The 19,390-nt window shown below is 43.4% G+C and overlaps 1 protein-coding gene across 7 annotated transcripts; it reads right to left on the bottom strand.

Moving 5' to 3' along the window:
• Positions 1-2,332: 2,332 nt before the first annotated feature.
• LOC122171489 (phosphatidylinositol 3,4,5-trisphosphate 3-phosphatase TPTE2-like) lies at positions 2,333-19,005 on the bottom strand. 7 transcript variants are annotated; one of them, XM_042839117.1, is made up of 19 exons: positions 18,959-19,005; positions 18,213-18,281; positions 15,934-16,011; positions 14,418-14,465; positions 13,596-13,757; positions 13,215-13,334; positions 11,882-11,981; positions 11,038-11,101; positions 10,545-10,609; positions 9,969-10,029; positions 9,668-9,749; positions 9,498-9,586; positions 8,229-8,290; positions 7,262-7,342; positions 6,385-6,490; positions 5,685-5,782; positions 5,266-5,361; positions 4,725-4,795; positions 2,333-2,593 (listed from the first exon to the last, which is right to left on the bottom strand). In XM_042839117.1, the coding sequence occupies exons 2-19, from the start codon at positions 18,260-18,262 to the stop codon at positions 2,491-2,493; spliced, it is 1,536 nt and encodes a 511-aa protein (XP_042695051.1). In that variant the 5' UTR covers positions 18,263-18,281; positions 18,959-19,005; the 3' UTR covers positions 2,333-2,490. The 7 variants fall into 7 exon arrangements, with proteins under 7 accessions (XP_042695051.1, XP_042695050.1, XP_042695047.1 ...); XM_042839116.1 differs by having other exon boundaries at positions 18,213-18,278; positions 18,959-18,978; XM_042839113.1 differs by lacking the exon at positions 18,959-19,005 and adding an exon at positions 18,824-18,886 and having other exon boundaries at positions 18,213-18,278.
• Between the last annotated feature and the right edge of the window lie 385 nt (positions 19,006-19,390).

Here is a 19,390-nt window from a genome sequence, read left to right as displayed (position 1 = left end):
TCACCCTCAGGACTGAAGGACACACATGCTTTCTCCTGGCGTTTGCTTAAATATGCAACTTCAGGCCAGTTTAGTGTTACCCAAAATGAGATTGTAGCACCTACTTTTCTAGTTGCTTCCTTCCTTTTCTTTAAGAAAGCAGCCTACTGCCAAGCCTGGACGAAGACAAAGCAAATCCCAGTACAGTGCAGTTCACAAATCAAACCTGGAGGTGTTGAGAGAGATGTTACCTATGTGATGGTGTGACATACTCACCCTTTGGACACAGCCACCTTTTTGGCTAGCAGCACTTCGACACATCACATAGAAATTAGCAACTTGTTACAGCACCTAGAACATGCCAGTAAGTGGCAGTTCCATGCTACAGCCTGTTTCATATCCCCAGAAAGAGGAAAAAGCTGTAGACACAGAGAAAAACATCTCACTGCCTCTTGTGATGGAGTCCAAGTACAGTGGAAGGGGCTACTAGTCTCTGGTGGAAGGTGGTTACTGCAGGTCTACAGACCCTTTTTGTTTCTTCAGCCTTCAGGAGCAGCACAAACCACTCTCAGCTGAGGAGCAGTTACAAACAGTGCATGGCTGAAGAGGCTGTAGTGTCTATTGCACAACTTTACCTCGACTCACTGGTACCTGTGGCAGTAACACTGCACAAAGTCAGTTCTTTAAAAAGGAGCTTGTGGCAAAGGCTTGAATAATTCAGGTACAAGGGTTGGATTTCAGGAGTCTTAAGCTTCCTGCTTTCTGAAGTTGTTTATTCAAGAGAAATAATATCAAATATCATTATTATTACAACTGCATACAAAGATAACAGAATCCATACCAGGGGAATACTGAAATCTATGTCTTAGATTTGTCTTTGCTTTCATTGTATAAAGCTCAGTTGCAATATCTAATTACTAATAAAAAAAAAAAAAAAAAAAAAAAAAAAAAGGCTTCAAGAGAAGCAGGAGTTTCAGAACTACTGACAGCAGGAAGTTGGTGACATGAACAGAGAGTTTACCTTTCAGGGTTGAACCAAGCAGTAACTTCTACGGCTGCAATTAAGCTGCACACGTGTATGGGTTGTTCAGCTGAGAACTTCATAATGTTGTTACAGGAATTCATAGCAATAAAATTTGATTCAACTGAGTAGCAGGCTTTGCCCTTCAGTAACACTCAGCTTGTCAGCTTGTGTTATTTTCCTACCAGTAGCTCAGTACAGGGAAACTTGGGTCACATAAGACCCCCAGAAGCAAAGGATGAGTGTCCACTACGCTGAAGCCAGAGGTTACTGCTCTAGGAAGTTCAGAAACTACTCGTAGCAGTCTTTGGATCCCTGAAATGAGATGCAGCACAGCACTTGTACTTAGTTACTTGTTCCTGCTTATAATATGGAAGTGCATACTTCAGCTGGACAAAAACCCCTGACTTCTTGCTGTGAGAGCCTTCACAAGAAGGACAGAGAACCTTAAGTGCCCTACAGCTGATTAGAAAGGACAGTTTAGGTGAATGCTATCTCACTGCCAGAGCTGAGCTAAAAGGAACTCAGTCATCAGACACTTCCAGCTGCAATAAAACAGCATTGGATTCCAGCTCCTAGTAAGCTCGGTCTGCACTGGAGGGCCCTGCCTGCTGCCTTACTCGGTCGCCCTCTAGCGAGGGAACTTTGGCCTCACGCCTTTATAAGGGGGAAATTTCGTTGCCATCAGACCAGTAGCAGAGCATTAACTCCACCGTCATCCCTTCACAGGCTCCAATAACATCTCACTACACACTTCCACGTGTAGTAACTAAGAGACCCAGGCCCACAGCATCCTGTTTATGGAAGTGCTAAGCATTTGTAGAATGCACCTTCAAAATAAGTTCAGACCTCTGTACTTGAACCACAGTGCTCAGAGAAGCTGCTGCTGCCAACCAGATGGGAGCTTCAACACCACACTTACTAAATACCAGGCTATCATTCAGCAACAGCCAGACTCAGGTCTGTATACGTACCTCAGAGCATGCCACAACCCTCAGCTGAGCATTTGGAAGGTCTGGGATCTCTGCTTACTTCATTATGGGTATTAGCTAAGGTAAGCACCCACCTGCCAGTGGCAGGTTATTATTCCCCCTCCCCTCAATATTACCTTAGTTCTGGTGACCTGGTGGTGGGGGAAGTGTCTCAGTCTACTCCAACAGTGCCCTGCAGACTGCTGTTCTCCACCCAGCAACAAGTGAACGCTGTTGGTTAGTGCTCTCAGCTTAGAGTAGGGATTACCTGCATGTAAACATATCTAGGCTCCAGCAGATCTATCAGCACATTCACATAAATCACAGGTACCTGACATTAAATACTTCAGAGATGTATTGCTCTGCACAACAGAACGTCAGGTCAGTTTATTTGAGAAGCTGTATCTACATAGAAATACATTAAGTACATCAAAGTGAGACCGCTTCACTACACTGAAGCAGCAAGGCATCATCAGGACAGGAGATGAGTTAAAGTATTTTCCTTCTTTCAGCTTTCCCTTATAGCTCAGTAAAGTTCATCTCTACAGCAAACGTCTCACTGTAGACTTTCCATGTTTTTGACTTGTGAGGGTTATCCAGCTCATTCCTGGGAAGGTACAGTCTGAAAGATAAAACCCAATAGTATTTCTTAGGGCCTGAGGAATGCTTTTCCATTAAGATTGTGGAGAAGGCTTGAAGCTTGGCTCAAGAGTATTAACTACAGGCCTAGATCTTAAATTCAGACAGACATTAGGTAATGGGGATGAAATAGGCATGGGGATTTGGACATGAAATAGCTCACAAATACACAGCCAACCTGATGATTTGTGGTCTATTCCACCCAGGACACAACCGTTACAGTAAAATTAGTGTTATGTCCAGCTCAAGGCCTTTCAAGGGAATAGACACCTGTTTAATGACTGACCTCATGGCACGCACTTGATTCAGTATTCAGTCAAGCTCAGCCACCTTGTTCTCCCCACCCCTTCTCCTTTAATGCTTACCAAATTCATTTCTAGCAATCACCAGATAGCACCTGCACTTAACCTTTCGTTATAACACTGCTGCAGAGCTACATGACCACAGGCACACATTCCTCCTGCTGCTAGATTCGTGTAAATGACTATCTCAGTTCCAGCAGTGTGCCCTTGTGGCCAAGAGGGCCAATGGCATCCTGGGGTGCATTAAAAAGAGCGTGGCCAGCAGGTCGAGGGAGGTGATCCTCCCCCTCTACTCTGCCCTGGTAAGGCCTCATCTGGAGTACTGTGTCCAGTTCTGGGCTCCCCAGTACAAAACAGACAGGGATCTCTTGGAAAGAGTCCAGCAGAGGGCCACAGAGATGGTGAAGGGCCTGGAGCATCTCTCCTATGAAGAAAGGCTGAGTGAACTGGGTCTGTTCAGCCTTGAGAAAAGAAGACTGAGAGGGGACCTGATCCAGGTCTATAAATATCTGAGGTGTGGGGGGCAGAATGGCGAGGCTGGACTCTTTTCAGCAGTGTGTGGAGACAGGACGAGGGGGAACAGCCAGAAACTGCAGCATAGGAAGTTCCACACAAATGTGCACAAGAACTTCTTTACAGTGAGGTGACGGAGCACTGGAACAGGCTGCCCAGGGGGATTGTGGAGTCTCCTTCTCTGGAGATGTTCAAGACCTGCCTGGATGCCGACCTGTGCGACCTGCTGTAGGGAACCTGCTTTGGCAGGGGGTTGGACTCGATGATCTCTGGAGGTCCCTTCCAACCCCTACAATTCTGTGATTCTGCGATTCAGTTCAGGTGCAAGGTGCATTGCTGCCTAGCAAATTAGGATTAGAGTTATAACTCATGGCTCCTCAGACTGACAGGATAAATTCAGTAAGGTTTGTTCTTTCACAGTTGTGGAAAGAATTATACCTGACACTTTTAAGTTCATTGTTCTGCTATCTAAACCTACCTATTTTAGTAGACAGGCCAGAAGGAGCTGAAGTCTCTTTACTTCTCTATCACTCCCCTAGCAAGACAGACAAGCCCAGCCTTTGCTGGCAGGAGCTCCCCCAGGAATTCTGGTCTCAACAACAAGCCGACAAGAGTTTTTAAACTTTTAACAAAAGCATGAGAACTAACAAGTTAAGAGCTTTTTTAGGATCCAAAACATTGATATCTAACTTTTAACATTTGCCTCGCTTAGCTGCTAAATTCAAGTTCCAGCCTCAGTCAGTTGTGCTATTGACATTTGAATAGTTAACCACCTTGAACAAAAAGGTATTATTAACAATAGAATGCTGGGAAACAAACCAATGGATTAAGATAATTGACAGGACAAGGGGAATGGTTTTAAACTAAAGAGAGGAGAGATTCAGATTAGATATTACGAAGAAATTCTTTACTCAGAGGGTGGTAAAGCACTAGCACAGGCTACCCAGAGAAGCTGAGAGTGCCCCATCCCTGGAGGGTCTCAAGACTGGGTTTGATGGGGTTCTGGGCAGCCTGAGCTGCTGGGTGGCAACCCTGTCCACAGCAGGAGGTTAGAATGGCTTGGAAGGGACCTTAAAGCCCATCTAGTTCTATGATTCTATGTTTAATCCACTTAGCACAGTACAAGTGTGTGCCAAGTACCTGCTCACAAGTTAGAACTGGAAATCAGAAAGCCATACAGAAGCTAAAGACTGGCCTGGTTAGCGCTCTATTTCAGCTCTCAGCACTGTGTTCAGTAACTGCCAGCTCTGTTCATACACCAGAAGTCAGATTCTGAAGGCAGCCACTGTGATCGCTTACCTGTTATTTTCAATAAAGGAAGTGTTGAACCAGAAGAAAAATGGGCAGTTATCATAGCCTTTTGGAAGATCCTGAAAGTAAATGCTTCATTTAAGGAACAGTTTTTGCAGACACAAGTACCCATTTGTCCTCAGTTTGACTTACAAAACTGGAGTGCTAGAATCAGTACATTTAACAAGACATATCACACCCAGATCACATTTTTCATTCAATTTGTTCCCAGCCACCCAAGCTTAACATAAGATCCATATCAGAAGCAGCAGGTGCTCAACTAAGATGCTTCAGTTGCTCTGTATGAACAGCCACCCCATCTGTACAAGCTACTGCAGTAACACTTGCTATGTTGTCACTGCACTGTAGCAGCTCTTGTTTGGCTCATTAGGGTCCATTCCTACACAAAAGTAAGCAGGGGGGGAGAAAAATAAAAACAAAACAAAATCAGGCTTTGCCCCACAGAGCTAAGCCAGCCAAGACCCAGCTGGCATTTGCATTGCTGTCCTGCCTCAAATTGAAATGAGGATCTTAGTGCTGCTGTACTTACAGAGTTAGATTCAAATCTGACTTTCACATCTCCACTTATGACAGGGCTGTCTTCCAAGCCAATGACTACAGAGTCAGTTTCAGAATCAAAGAAGAGCTAGGTAACAGAGCAAAATATGATGTTTATGAAAACCTACCACACAGACAGAAGGTCAACTGATGACAACAAAAGCTACAAATCATCACGTATAAATACAATAGCAGTGCTAGAATATTAGCCAACCATTTAAGCTTCCCAGGTCAGAGCGAGCCATTACGTGCATTCAAGTGTCTTCTAGGAAAGCTTTTTGTACCTTACACTATTTTTCCTAAGGCTTAGCAAAGTTGCATCTTTTTGAAGTTCACACTGTCTATTTATTTAGATAGTTTTGTGTCCAGTATCCAGCTTCTGTGACTCAGCTGACAGTTTCATACTCTCACCTTGCAGTTTCCTTGAGTGGCACACACACATTCCAACACAACTTGCTTTTTCATTATTATCTGCACCTTCATATCAGTTCCATTGCCTTTCCCAACTCCTAGGAAGAAAGAAGTTGCATTACACTGGAGCAAAACATCTGCTGAAAACTACGCAGAAATCAAAACCAAGTACATCAATCTTATTCAAAACTGCCTTGCTACAGACTTCAGAGAACTCAAACCCTGAAAGTAGCTTGAGCTGCAGAGTCTGAGCTTGATTTTGAAGCACCAGTGAATCCTACTAGTGGAGCAGGAACGTGCAGTTCTATCACTGAACAAGAACAGCAGTTCAGGCCCCCTAGAAAAAAAATAACACCAAACTTCTAGTACTAGTTACCAGTTCATACAGAAACTTCTGTATATCAAGCTGAGAAACTGCAGCTCCAGATGTTGAGTTGGATCCACTAATCCTACTTGATAATTGATTACTTATCCAAAACAGCAGCTTGCACGTAAAGCACCGTTTGACCACATACCCAGGAAGTGACAAAACAAGGTAACTGCACTTCAGACTTTGTTTTCAAACCTGTGCCACTGAAATTCTCAAGTCACAGTATGTCTGCATTCCTACCACAGGCTTAATAAGAGTCAGAACAGAGATCAGCTGCCTGTGCTAAGAAACCATCACCAGATAGAAAGGCCCAAATTCAAAAGTTCTTACCATGTATAGAGTGGATTTTGAGGTTTTTTATTTTGAGTTGTCTCTCTGGTGGGAGTTTGAAGTTATACTTGTTTTTCAGGATCTCATAATACCCAACATACCTACTCTGTAATGCAAAAAACCCAGACACATTATGCAGTTTCTGTATCCCACACAGACTAATTCCAGGTAGAAGGATTAAGTTGGTCTGCACTGAGTTCTTCTCTCAAGTCCAAGACTTAAAAGAAACTAAGCCATTTGCTTTTTCCTTCCACAATTGAAGCATGTTTTTATTAAAGATATAAAGCTTGTTTAGAGCTATCTCTAAACAGTATTTATACTTAGTGTTTTAAGAAGAAATCTCTAGAGATCAGCAAAAAGCATGGAACTTTGTGCTTAGACATTTTACCCCTTAAAAAGCTCTAGAAAGCTTTTACTTTGAAAAAGCACCAACTGGAGGAGTAGTTACCCTTCCATTCTATTTTATACCAGCAACTAGAGTACCTCTGCCAACAGCTTCATCTCACAGTACACAGTGAATCAGGATCTGTGGAGATGTTCTAAATCTAATCAGGAACCGTCCTGGGCAGCCTGCTCTGGCTCACCTTACTTAAACAGTGGGGCTGGATTAGATGGTCTCCTCATCTTAGAAGGCTGGGAGCCCAGATACCATAATCACATTTAATACTGCACTCAGAAGCAGCATAAGAAATGGGCTGTAATAAGGGCATATAAGAAAGATGCAATGCAACCCTACTAGTTGATAGTCCAATCCCTAAAGAAAGGAGTACAGTAGTAGGAACCTACATCTCTGAAGCTGCTCCATCTCTGCCACCTTGTTTAAGTGCTCATAAGGCTAGGGTTAACTTGGCTCATTACAAAACCTGCTCAAACTTACCTGGGATGGAGTTTCAACTCCTTGAAATTTGGTACTTGTAGTTCTGTCAGTTCTTCTCTCCCCAAAGTAGTCCAAACTCTCCTATATAGGAAGATTTCAAGAGTGAAAAATACCTCACCACCATTCCCCTCCCTGAGGCTAACACAAAGCAGAGTTAAACTAATCAATTCCAAAGGAATACAGAAGAAGCTACACAAGTTTCTCTGTTACCTTCTAGCTAGAAGGTATTGTAGCTGACTTCCTAACGAGTAGCTTTAAGTCCACCATTCAGAAAGCAAGCTGGTAAAACTCTTTGAAAGAGGAAAGCAACATGCTTAAGCAGTTGTTGTAGAACCATACACATTTCTCAAGTTACCCGTGGCAGACAAAAGCTGAACACTGGTTTGTGGAGATCTACACTAAATTCAGAAAAGCAAGAGGCCAAGCTGATACATGCTCCACACCGATCACCTACAGCAGACCTGAGCCTTCTGCAACCCAGGTTTCTGAGCCTGCAGCAAAGATTTGGTACAGCAAAGCAGAAGAACATGGCTGCTCTGACTGCAGACTTGCTGATCTCCTTTTCCCCAGGATGTTCAGGAAGGCTTCTTGCTGTAACACTGGCAATCAAAATAAAACCACAAGCAGTTCTTGATGCCTTGCACACCTTGGAAGGAGGGCAGGGAAGACAACTACACAACACTACTTAAACAGAGACTGGCTTTAGTAGTGGATGCAAGGAAGCCACCTACAGTTTTGAAGAAGTTGCTTAAGATCCTAGTTTCTAAAGAAATGCTTTAGAGGCCACTCTCCCTGATCAGGAATAATCTCAAACAAAAAGTTCACACAGCTGTAAGACTTTCTTTTTTTTTAAATACAGACTCACAATATTCTTAGTTTATAATATCAGTGCATTTCACTAAGAAAGCAGATTCTAACAAGGGTATTCTGACTACTGAAAGAAGCAGAAATAAAAGCTAGTTTTTACCTTTGCACTCTCAAATTGGTCACTGTGTATAAGCCAGGTACAGACCATTGTTCCAGTTCTACCTGTATTAGAAGTAAGAGAAACTGAGTTATATGAGCTCAAAGATTTGAGAATTAGTTTTGTGGAAATTAATTCCTAACTTAAAATAGGGGTAACAGGAAATAAGTGGCACACAAGTAATCAAGAATCTGTATTTCTGAGAAGAATAAAACACTGTGGTTTGTTACCTTGCTTACTGAAAGCAGTCCCTGTAATTCTTTTTGGTATTACTTAAGATATTTAATTGGTCAGTAACTGCATCCTCTATTTAGCAGTGGAGAGAGTCAAGCACATCTTACCAAGTCCTTACACACTACAGCACCAGCCAGTGCCAGCTGAAGTCTCACAAGGTAACTTCTCCACTCCACCTTTCCCCCCTCAGCCCTACTAAAGCAGCACCAGGACTACTAGCACACAGTCTCCAGTACAATCTCGGTCTCAAATTCATGCCTGAAGCCACATCATCCCTCCCTACCCTTGTTCTTCAAGCTGGTTTTGGCCTGCAGGTAGGTTCAGCTTTCAGTTTCATTAAGCCTTCTAAGCTAAGTTTTCAGCTATGGAGAAAAAGCTTTTGTAGACATCTGGCTCAACTGAACCAGAATTTGTAGTCACCTGATGCTACATCTAAAAAATGTGACAGAAGTTTTCAGGGCTTGTTCACACAGCCACTAATGCACTTCAACAGCTCCTGCACTACTTCAGATTACACAAAGCACCCACAGGTCACCTTATGCAGGAGCTCACACAAAAACTTGTCCCCACAGATCTACCACATACTCTTTCTCAATGCCTTGTGTGCCTTAAGGATCCAGCAAGACTTTGGACAACCCCCCACAGAAATTCAGCAGCTCAAAGTATGTTGCAGTGCAAAATACTCAGTATGGATCACTGGCTGGCACAAAGCTAAAGCAGCAGCTTCACAGTTGTAGCAGCAACATTAATAGCTCCCTGTCCTCAGTCCCTCCTACCAGTAGGGTCAGGACAGCAGGAACTTACAGAGGAATTCAGGTTAGCTCTTTCCATAAAATAGCAGCTGATTTCTTAAGACTACTTTAGAACACGTGTGCAACGCTGAACAGCATTACACTGTTGCCAGTCACAGTGCCTGTAGAATCTGACAAATTAAACCATAGAATAGATGGGTACCGAGTACCAGACTATCCTTAAGTCATGTTTTAACAAAGAATGTGCAATTTGGGGCATACACAGGCTGTATACAAGAAGCCTTACCCTTGCCTCCTTTACAGTGAATTGCTATGATATTCTTCTCATCTTGACTCATCCATTCACTGACACTGGCAGTGAATTTCAGCATGTCCCTAGATGAGAAGAAAATTAGTGCAGACAAAGCAAAAGCATGAAAAGTTATACTGGTGCAAGTACTCATTAACAAGACTCACTGTAATGCTGGAACATTGTGGTCATCAATAAAGATCCTTTCTACCCTGTAGTGGAAGTACTTAGGGTCATAGCCTTTTTCACCTACAAAGTAAGAGCTGGTGTTACACCAGGAAGAGCAACAAAAGCTTGCAACAATGAAAGTAGCTTGTGATAAAGACTGCTGGTCTGAGCATAAAATAGTGTTTAAGTCCTCTTGATGCATTTTAAGTTCCTGAAGATCTGATAGCATCAACACCACACTTTGAAGTGATACTTTTCTTTTTAGCAGTCTTTCAATCATCAGCAACAAAACATACTTACTGCAGAGATTGTAGACTTTATAGTGGTCTGCATGCTTGGTGTCCAAAAACCTTGCAACTTCCTGAAGTAACAAGAAACACGTTCAAAATAATTAGTGCTCTTGTCCTTGACCAAGAAGCCTTTTCATCAACCCAGGAGTTCAAATTCCTGTCTCAATTCTGAGACAGCATGACTGTGATTCAATTCCTTACTCTACATATTTACGTAAAGGTATCAGACAGCACAGCTCTGCATGAACAATAAGCTTTTAAACATTGTAATGATTACATAGCTCATATTATTCACACTACCACTAGCCTGTGAGAGAATTGATTTGGTTCACTGAAAGATTCCTCAAGAGGTGAGACATCAGAACATCAGTCTGTCCACATTACAAGATGCATCTTCTTAGGCTGAGACTAAAACACAGCAATGCAGCACAGGGGAGATCACTATTAAATCATTCTGACCAGCCAAGCTCAGGACTAGGATTCGATAGTGTAATCCACACACAAGTTAGTTCACATGCAAGTTCTAGATCACCTAGAAGTGAAACAGCATTTAGAAATACTAAACCTGGTAATGAGAGATTCTTACCTCTATAGGATTCCTATAGAAAGACTGCTTCCCAGAAGATGGAAAAGACATTGCAATAACACGATCTGTGGAGAAAACAGCAATCAGAAGTAACAACATGGAGGCAGCCCCCCTCCCTCCCCAAGTCCAAGAACAATTTGACTGAGATCATTACGAAATAATTGATTCCTACCCTATGAGCACACTATTTAGGAAAAGCACCTAATCATTTCCTAGAGTTTTTTCCCCCCACTCCCAGTTAGCACAGCTAGAGCAGGCTAGTAGACCTTTCTGAAGAATTAGTTACCAGTAAATGCCAGCCACCATGGACAAAACCCCTCCAGTGAGTTAGTCAGTAGTTACACAGCTTCCCTAGGCCTCAGAACTGCTATCACTACCTATAGCACATACAAGCTCTCTCCCCGAAGGCTAACCCTTGAAAGCAGTAGTTACTTCAGTGTTAGTAGCCAATTTCATGCTGTGAAGTTTTATCTGTTACAGGATTTCTACCAACCAGTAACATAAGTGAGATCCAGATCAAAGCCATCTTTCATGTAACGCCTTTTGTTTTCAGAGACCTGTGAAAATGGAGCAGTCTCTCAAGAGAATGACACAGATCAACAAGTGTTGTCTATTACTAGGAAAAAAAAATAAACCCTGACCAAGTCATGTTTCAGAACCTCATTTTATTTTTGCAGAGTTCACAGCATTATCTGAGAACGAGTTTGATTGTGTTATTTGAATGATCTCCTATTACCTAAAATAATTTTTGCCTTGATGTACAGAAGTGAAAAACACTGCAGATTCTCCACAAGCTGCACATGAATGGGTCTTTGCTACTTCAGTGTTTGGGAACTGAATGAAAGGAGGAGAATGATTAGGGCAGAATATTTAGGTATTTACTGCTGTGTAAAGGGTTGAACTCAAAGCTTCGGATTTCACTTTAGTACCCTGATGAAAGTAAGAGGCATCTAAAACAGACAGGGCTTTAATGCAGCTAACAGATGAGCTGCTTTGTTTTCCACCAACCTCTCCTCAGCCAAGGAGGAACCTGCAGTCCATGCACCACACAAGCCAGCAATTACCAAGACACACCACAGTGTCACAATCACTGATATTCTGGCTCTGTAGGTCAAGGAGCTTCTTGCTCAACTAGAGGCAAGAATTGCTAGTTCTACTGCAGTCAAAGGCAGAACTGCAATACCCCACCAAGGATACAGAACAGGCAGTTGCTTCTGCTGTATTATCAGTTTCAGATCAATATGCTGCAGACAGATTCGTTGCTTGCTGTTTTTTTGACAGTTGCCTAGAGAAAGGAATAGTAACAGCTGCCTAGATATACTAGTAGGCCAGCTTACCATTCTTCTGGTTACCACTTCAAGTTGTTTCTTCTGTGAAGCCAGGCGAAATATTCTTATTAAGATGACAATTCTCAGAACTCGAAGGAGAGTGACCATTCTAGATGAAAGAGATGAATTGTAAAAAGAAGTGTTGAGCCTAACTGTAAAGCTCAAAATTATTTAAAAGCTGTTTCAGAGAATATTAAAAAAAAAAAAAAAAAAAGCTTTGTTTCATGTAAAAAACCCAATGCCTGGAGTACCACAGTTTTATTGTTGATGGTGCTAGTGATGCATATTCTGAAGTAGTAACAGAACTAGAAAGTCCCAGAGTCTATTCTAGGAACTTTCTCAGCTATCTCCACCCAGCAAGCAACAAATTCCCTTAACACTGCCAATTATCCCTTGATACTGATGTGTACACTTGAAGTGGAACCAGCCACCTGACAAACAAGCTGAAAAGAAGTTAAATAAGCTAGACATGCTTCAACAAGAAACATTTTCTTTAATCAGTCAACAATTTGACAAATTTATTTGAGAAACTTTGAACTCCCACTGAACTTTGGATCAGGCAAGATGCTTATGCGAGTAACTACAGAAACAGGGGGAGTTGCTTCAGCATACCCTTAGGGACAGGGGCAAACAAGCACTCATTTCTTAAGGAGGTACACTAGCATACATTTTTAAGAAGTACATACATGTTTCAGGTCCTGTTATACCTAAGGTAAGAACTTCAGTAGATACCCACAGTTCTCCACCAACATAGAGCTTGTGGAAGTCAACCACACACAGAGTTGTCCCAGAAGCTTGGCAAGTTTCAATTTCTCCCCAGCTCCTTCCTACTCCAAGATAACTCTGCTATTGTTTCAGAGGAATTCCCTTGAACTAGAAGCCAGACAAGGACACAGCTTTTAACAGAAGAAGTCTAACGGAGGGCCTCAGGAGTTGCATGGGTGAGATAGTAGGTCCCAGCTGAATATCCCAGCATGATTTTTTTGTGTTGCACTAGGCAGTGCAAAAACTGAGCTTGTCCTACAAGCTCCATCAAGTCAGAATGCAAGGTACTTGCACACCAACCCACAACAGCACAGAAACACCCCTCTGCCCCCCACCATTCGCTTTTAGTTACAACAGTAGGTGTTTAGATCATATCTGCCTTTGAGACAGGGTCAAGCTACAACACAACTGTAAGCCTGAAGAATAAGATGACTTTCCTTTGAATTCTGTACTGTGAAATACTATCACAGCTATATCTGTCATCTAGCAGACACTCACCTAGCCTAGATACGCCAAGAACATTCTTTATTGCCCATCATGGAAAGCTCACACTTAACAGCTGTCATACCATTCTTACCTTGGCATCTGATCTGTGGCAGCAAGGTCAGAGAAGGAGTAGGTCATATTAATTAGCAGAGTGCCCACTACTATGAGTGCATCTAAAGTATTCAGTTTGGAGCGGAAATAGTTCTTGAAGCTGAAAAAAAAAGAAAAGCTTTTCTTCTTAGAAAGCTAAGCACAAAAGACCCACTATGAGAGCAGTCACAGCAAAACCAATGCCATTTCCAAGCACTTCAAAGCATTCTACAGATCAGCCTATGAAATAATAACAGCCAGTGAGCACAGCCAAGAGAAGATGAGGCTCTTCTCCATAAGAAGTCAACCTGCCTATCGTTCCAAGCTTGAAGCATTGCTCTTACTGCTTGAGGTCTTGCCACACAATTTGCTTGTGTCTTACCCTTCAACAAACACTCTCATGAGAACATCAACAAGGAAGAAGAGTGCTATAGCCAGGGAAACACCTTCAAGAATCTCTCTAATGCCTCTTTTCTTCTCACTGATGGCCAGATCCACAATCACAACTACGATGTCCACAATGATAAGCAGAACCCCAAATATTCTGTGAGGGAAAAAAAATATATATAAGTTAATTTTAGAAACAGCAAATAATTAGTGGAATACACAAACTGGAGATTACAAATCTAGGTTTTTATTTTAAGCTTATGCAGAGATTGAGTCCTGCTTGTGTTACAGCTGAAAGATTCAAATTGCATTTTTTAAGTGATCTGCACAGAACATACCACCCACGTGGAACTGTACATTTTTAGACTAAACAGTAGTTATTAATCAATAATCCCATATCTATCCATGTATGATGCAAACCTGAGTGCTTTAAAGGCACAGAAGCACCAGTGCTGCTTTCCAGCTTACTCACTTTCCCTCCCACTTGTAAGGAAGAGCAGTCCCTCAGAAATAAGCATATTTAATGGTTCACCCTCTTGTAGCACCTAGATTGTATACAGCAGACCAGATGTCACAGGCTTTCATACAACATTAAGAACCCTTATGTCAACAAATGACAGTAACACTTACAACTCCAGCTTCCCATTCTCTTTGGAGAACACAGACATCTGTGTAAGACATCCTTCTCAAAGAAACCTCCCCTTTGCTGGAGGGGATAGATTCAGTACTTCCCAGACAGAGGCTCAAGTCTCAGAGTTCCTACAATAAAAAGAACTACTTCTATCCTTCCCACATCATTACAAGCATAATTCTTTACCTGAATCCAAATGACATCACAAACGGGGAAATTTTTCTCCTAATGGTACTGCAATAAAAGAGAATCAGCATCAAGACAATGACAATTTGCTACTGATTAAGCCAGAGTACCACTGTTACTGAAGTTCATTTTTTTATTTTCAGAACTGTGTCATTGATATAAGAGTATTCAGCTGCATTCTTGAAGCAAATACATTAAAGAAGTGTTTGGAAAAAAAAAAAAAAAAAAAAAAATCTTTCATCACTCAAACAAGAGGTATTTTATCAGCTACATCCTTAAAAAAAAAAACAAACAAAAAAACAGTACTATTCTGTCAGTATTGTTCACATATTTGTCCTGTTATGTACGGTTACTGTACTTCCCCATCACCACCCACACCATTGGAGACACCCTGTTAGAGAAAACGTTCATAACTCAGTAATTTATATTGCACCTCAATCTCATCTAAACTACTTGTTTCCTTTAGGGCAGTTTGAGCACTACATTTCACTTGGTGACAGACCTTAACTCCATTATCCGGTTTAAGACAAGGCTGAGTATCTTTGAAGTGAAGAGGAAGCATTTTGATGGGCGCACTGAGTTAGTCCATACTCCTCATTATTAAGTTTAAAGTTCAAAATATGAACAAGTAAACAGCTACACCTTTGAGACAGAAAGGTGCTGCATCCTTTACTTGGATGGGAAAACTGAGTACTGTAACTACAGTAACAAGCTTTACTTCCAAGGCAACGTAGCATACAGAAGATTCTCCTTGCACTGAGGAATGTCCAGGATGCAAGGAAAACAATGCGATGATTACATTATTTTGTGACTTTGTCTTTGTCCAGCTAACCCTATGATATAAGTATAGTATGTACAGGAAGACTTCAGCTTCCACAGCCCAAGGACAAGCACCTTTATTGGATGCACTATAAAGGTACTCTACTCTGGCCTGCCAACATCTTTGATCAGTTAAAAGCACAAGAGTTGCTTGCATATTTAGTTTAATGAAACGCACTTCTAAGCACCTTGACCTGAATTCATACAATTTAGGACAATGGGAGAGGAACTGAGATAACAGGCTTAATCTTACTGTTCTTACTGATCACTAGCAGGTTCAGACAGTTCATTCTTGATGATGCTTACCATTTGCTCCAGATACTCATTCACCTGATTTTCTCACCAGCATTTCCTCAGTGCTCTCCCAAGCCAATTCTTTTGAGAGAACATGTATGCAGTGCAGTATGAACTACCTATTTTCCACCCTGTGACAGATTTGTTGTTAATTGGTGAACTGAGCTTTCATCTCCATAGGTATTAAGAAGCTTTGTGAACTTGCATGCAGTTATACATTAGAGCAAATCTTGGTGTCAAATGACGTACAGCTTCAAGGTATCAAGATAAGATCAGTGCACTGGTATCAAAATAATTAAGGCTTATCATTAACTTCAGCACACCACCTGCCTTCTCATTTTGGCTCACACATTCTCACTTTTGGGGGGGGTAAAAAAAGGCACTTAGTCTCTCATTAGCTTACTTGGAACAGCTGTCCTGTTCATTATCCTCATCACGACCATCATCAATCTTTATCGTGGGCTCATTTGCTTTTGGAGAGCTGGCAAAGGAACAGCACACACAAAAAAAATAATAGTCACATACCAGTACAGATGTCAACTTTATATATTGCTACCCTTCATTATTTCAGATAAAGTAGCATTAACTACTGTCAGCTGAGCAGCAAGGAGCAACCTGGGCAAGAGCACAGTAGTAGTACCAGGGGAAGAAAGACTTTCCATATGTTGGCACAACAGAAGCCTTTGGTTTATATTGACCTAGTTCCACTTAACTATCCACCTACCAAAGTTCTCTTTTGGGGAAGGAAGGGAAGATATTTTATTAAGTAATAAGACAAAGGACTTTGAAGTAAAGCATCCAAAAGTCTGTCAAGAACTTGAGACAAGTCCAGACTCTGGAAGTGCTGGAAACATGCATATGCAAAAGAGTGGGGGAAAAAAAACCCAAAACTTCAATCTTACTACAGTAAAGTACTTGTTCATAGAATGCTTGCTAGGAGAAGCCTTAGCACAGCAATGTTTTTGTGCTGAGCAGAATACCAGACCGGAAACTGGAAGACCAGGGCAGCAGCGGCTGCTGAAAACTTGTGCAGTTGCTGCTCACCAGAACTTCCTCAGAAGAGTCTCCTTACATCAGGATTTTGTTTAGCCACCTAAAGGCTTCGAATACCACAAGATGACTTCATAGAAAGTCAAATGTAATAGTCAAATCCAACGATTTGCACTTTTAACCTACTGTGCAGAAATAGTGTATTGCATAAGAGCACAGCCACAGTGTTTGCTGTGGCTCTGTCTCTGGAATCACTGCTACTCACACAGAAACAACTATATGCACACTATTTTCCAGCTCCAGTATCTCCAGGCACTGGCAAGCTTGCTCTGTTCCCAAAACTGAAGGCTCTGGAGGTATGTGACCATTCAGCTCTGTTTCCCAGCTGTTCTCACAGGACATTCATTTCAGAGTTATCTGCTTAGCGTGGGCTGAAACATTTATAAGGATGTGTTACTGCTACTATAGCACTCCAGCTGCAGATCACTTGCTTGTACTTGTATACAAGTGAAGGGAACTTAAAGCCAGCTTTTTATCCTCTACTCTTAGAGAAATAAGATAAGAACGAGCTACAACAGTGTGTTGGGGTAACATAAGAAGAAAATAGAAGCCAACTCCAAGGACACTATTTACACTGTGCTCTTACACTGTAATTCAGATCTGAATAATGCTCCCCTAGCAGATAGTTTTACTTTACATCTAACTGTTGCCCAAACTAGAAAAAGCTTTCTGCTACAAGATCCTACATCTAGTCTTCAAACACAAGGAAGAAGACAAGAAAATGAAGGCATACTACAACTTATTTCCTGCCTATGTACTGTCTAAAGAGTACACAAGTTTTTCTAACTGAATCACAGAATGGCCAGGATTGGAAGGGACCTCAAGGATCATGAAGCTCCAACCTTCCTGCCACATGCAGGGCCACCAACCTCCCCATTCAACGCTAGATTCAGCTGCCCAGGACTCCATCCAACCTGGCCTTGAACACCTCCAGGGATGCAGCATCAACAACCTCTCTGGGCAGCCTATTCCAGCATCTCACCTCTCTCTGTAAAGAATTTCCCCCTGACATCCAACCTAAATCTCCCTCTCTCAACTTAAAACCATTTCCCCTTATCCTGCAGTTATCTACCCTTTCAAAGAGTTGATTCCCCTCCCCTCTATAGGCTCCCTTTAGGTACTGAAATGCTGCAATGAGGTCACCCAGCAGCCTTCTTTTCTCCAGGCTAAACAAGCCCAGCTCCCTCAGCCTGTCTTCACAGGGGAATGACAACTTCAACTGCTCACAGTTAGAGCGAACATCAGACTGGAAGACTGTAAGGAGAGCAGAGCAATGCACTAACTACAGATCAACTTGACAGTGGCTCCCAAAAGCTAGAAGAAAGCAGACTTACTGCCCTCAACTTAGCACACCAGGGCAGGTTAGGTTGTACCTCCTCATTACAGTTCTCAACCACTTGTAAGAAGCCCAGCACAGAAGCACATTCCTATCAGAGATATCACTCCTCAAGAAGCACTGTTCTCAGGGTGGAAGAAAAAAGAAAAAAGAGAGACCGTGTATGAAGTCCTTGAAGTTTACACAACATATCTCCTCTTTGTTATGTTCAACTAAGTAAGGAATGCTAGGCAGAAGGCTGCATGCAGTACACTGCAGCTCTGAACTCGTGCACCAGTGCAGTTCATTCCACTCACCTCGAAGCTTCAGTGAGCTCTGACCCCTGTTCATACCTCACAGTCGTCATTGTGGTTTTTCTTGCTCTGCTGGCGTTAAGAGAAGCACATGCAGTTAGATAGCAGTACAAGCAGCAAGGAGCATTCACATTTTTGCCTATAGTAGCTCTATGCGCTATGAGAGGGCAGGCCTGTGCTCCCTTCTCAAGCCCCTTCCCTCACAGGAGAGGACAGAGGAGCCACCGCTCAGCACCACAACCCAGCACATCCAGCACGCACAAGAGACGACAGCTTTGTTATCTCAGCACCATCCTTTCCCCGCTTTCAGCCCGTCCCCTGCTCCGGCTGGCAAAGCCAGGAACCCGGGTAGCAGCGCAGCGTGACGCCCACACCTCACCCCCGGCTGCTGCACCCAGCTCGTCCGATCCCGGGCTGCGAAGCCCCGCCCGGCACAGCCTCACCCGGCGGACTGAGGAGAGAGGCGGCTCCGAGGCGGGCTGCGGGCCGGCCCCGCTCAGCCCCCGCCACTCTCCGCCCAGCAGAGCCCCGCGGGCCGAACCCCGGTCGTCGCCAGTCACGGCCCCGGCCACCTCCGGCGGTGCCGGCCCGGGAACTTCCCCGAGCGCCCTCACCTCGGCACGGCCACCCTCCTCCGAGCTCAAAGTCGAGCCCGGACACCCGCCCCCACCGCCCCGCGAGCTCAGCGGAAAATTGCGTTAAACTTCCTGAGGACAGCCTGCCCACCTCCCGAGCGAAGCCCCGCTCACCCGCCGAGCCGAAGCGGAACCGCGAGGCGGGAAAGCGCTGCGGCCCACAGCCCGGGACGCGGTTAAAAGGGCCGCGGGGCCGCACCTGGGCCGGGCCGAGCCGGGCCCGACTGCTGCCATGGCGACGGCCTCGCTCCGCCGCCCGCCTCTGCCCTCCGCTACGGCCGGGAGCACCTCCTGTACGAGAAAGGCTGCGAGCCCTAGGGCTGCTCAGACTGGGGAAGAGAAGGCTGAGCGGGTATGCTGTCCAGCTGGATGTGGCTCTGGGCAGCCCGGTCTGGTGGTTGGCAATCCTGACTGTGGCAGGGGGGCTGAAACTAGATGATCATTAAGGTCCTTCTCAACCCAAGCCTTTCTGTGATTCTGTGATCTTACCAATGCTTATGATCTTACCAATGCTTATGCACTGGGTGGGAGTCAAGTGGATGAGAC

The sequence above is a fragment of the Centrocercus urophasianus genome, unplaced genomic scaffold (genome assembly GCF_019232065.1).
Source record: "Centrocercus urophasianus isolate 14NV4802_14NV808 unplaced genomic scaffold, USGS_Curo_1.0 seq_9, whole genome shotgun sequence".
NCBI lineage: Eukaryota > Metazoa > Chordata > Aves > Galliformes > Phasianidae > Centrocercus > Centrocercus urophasianus.
Note: the sequence above shows the minus strand (reverse complement) of the source record. Positions and strands in the feature narration are given on the sequence as shown.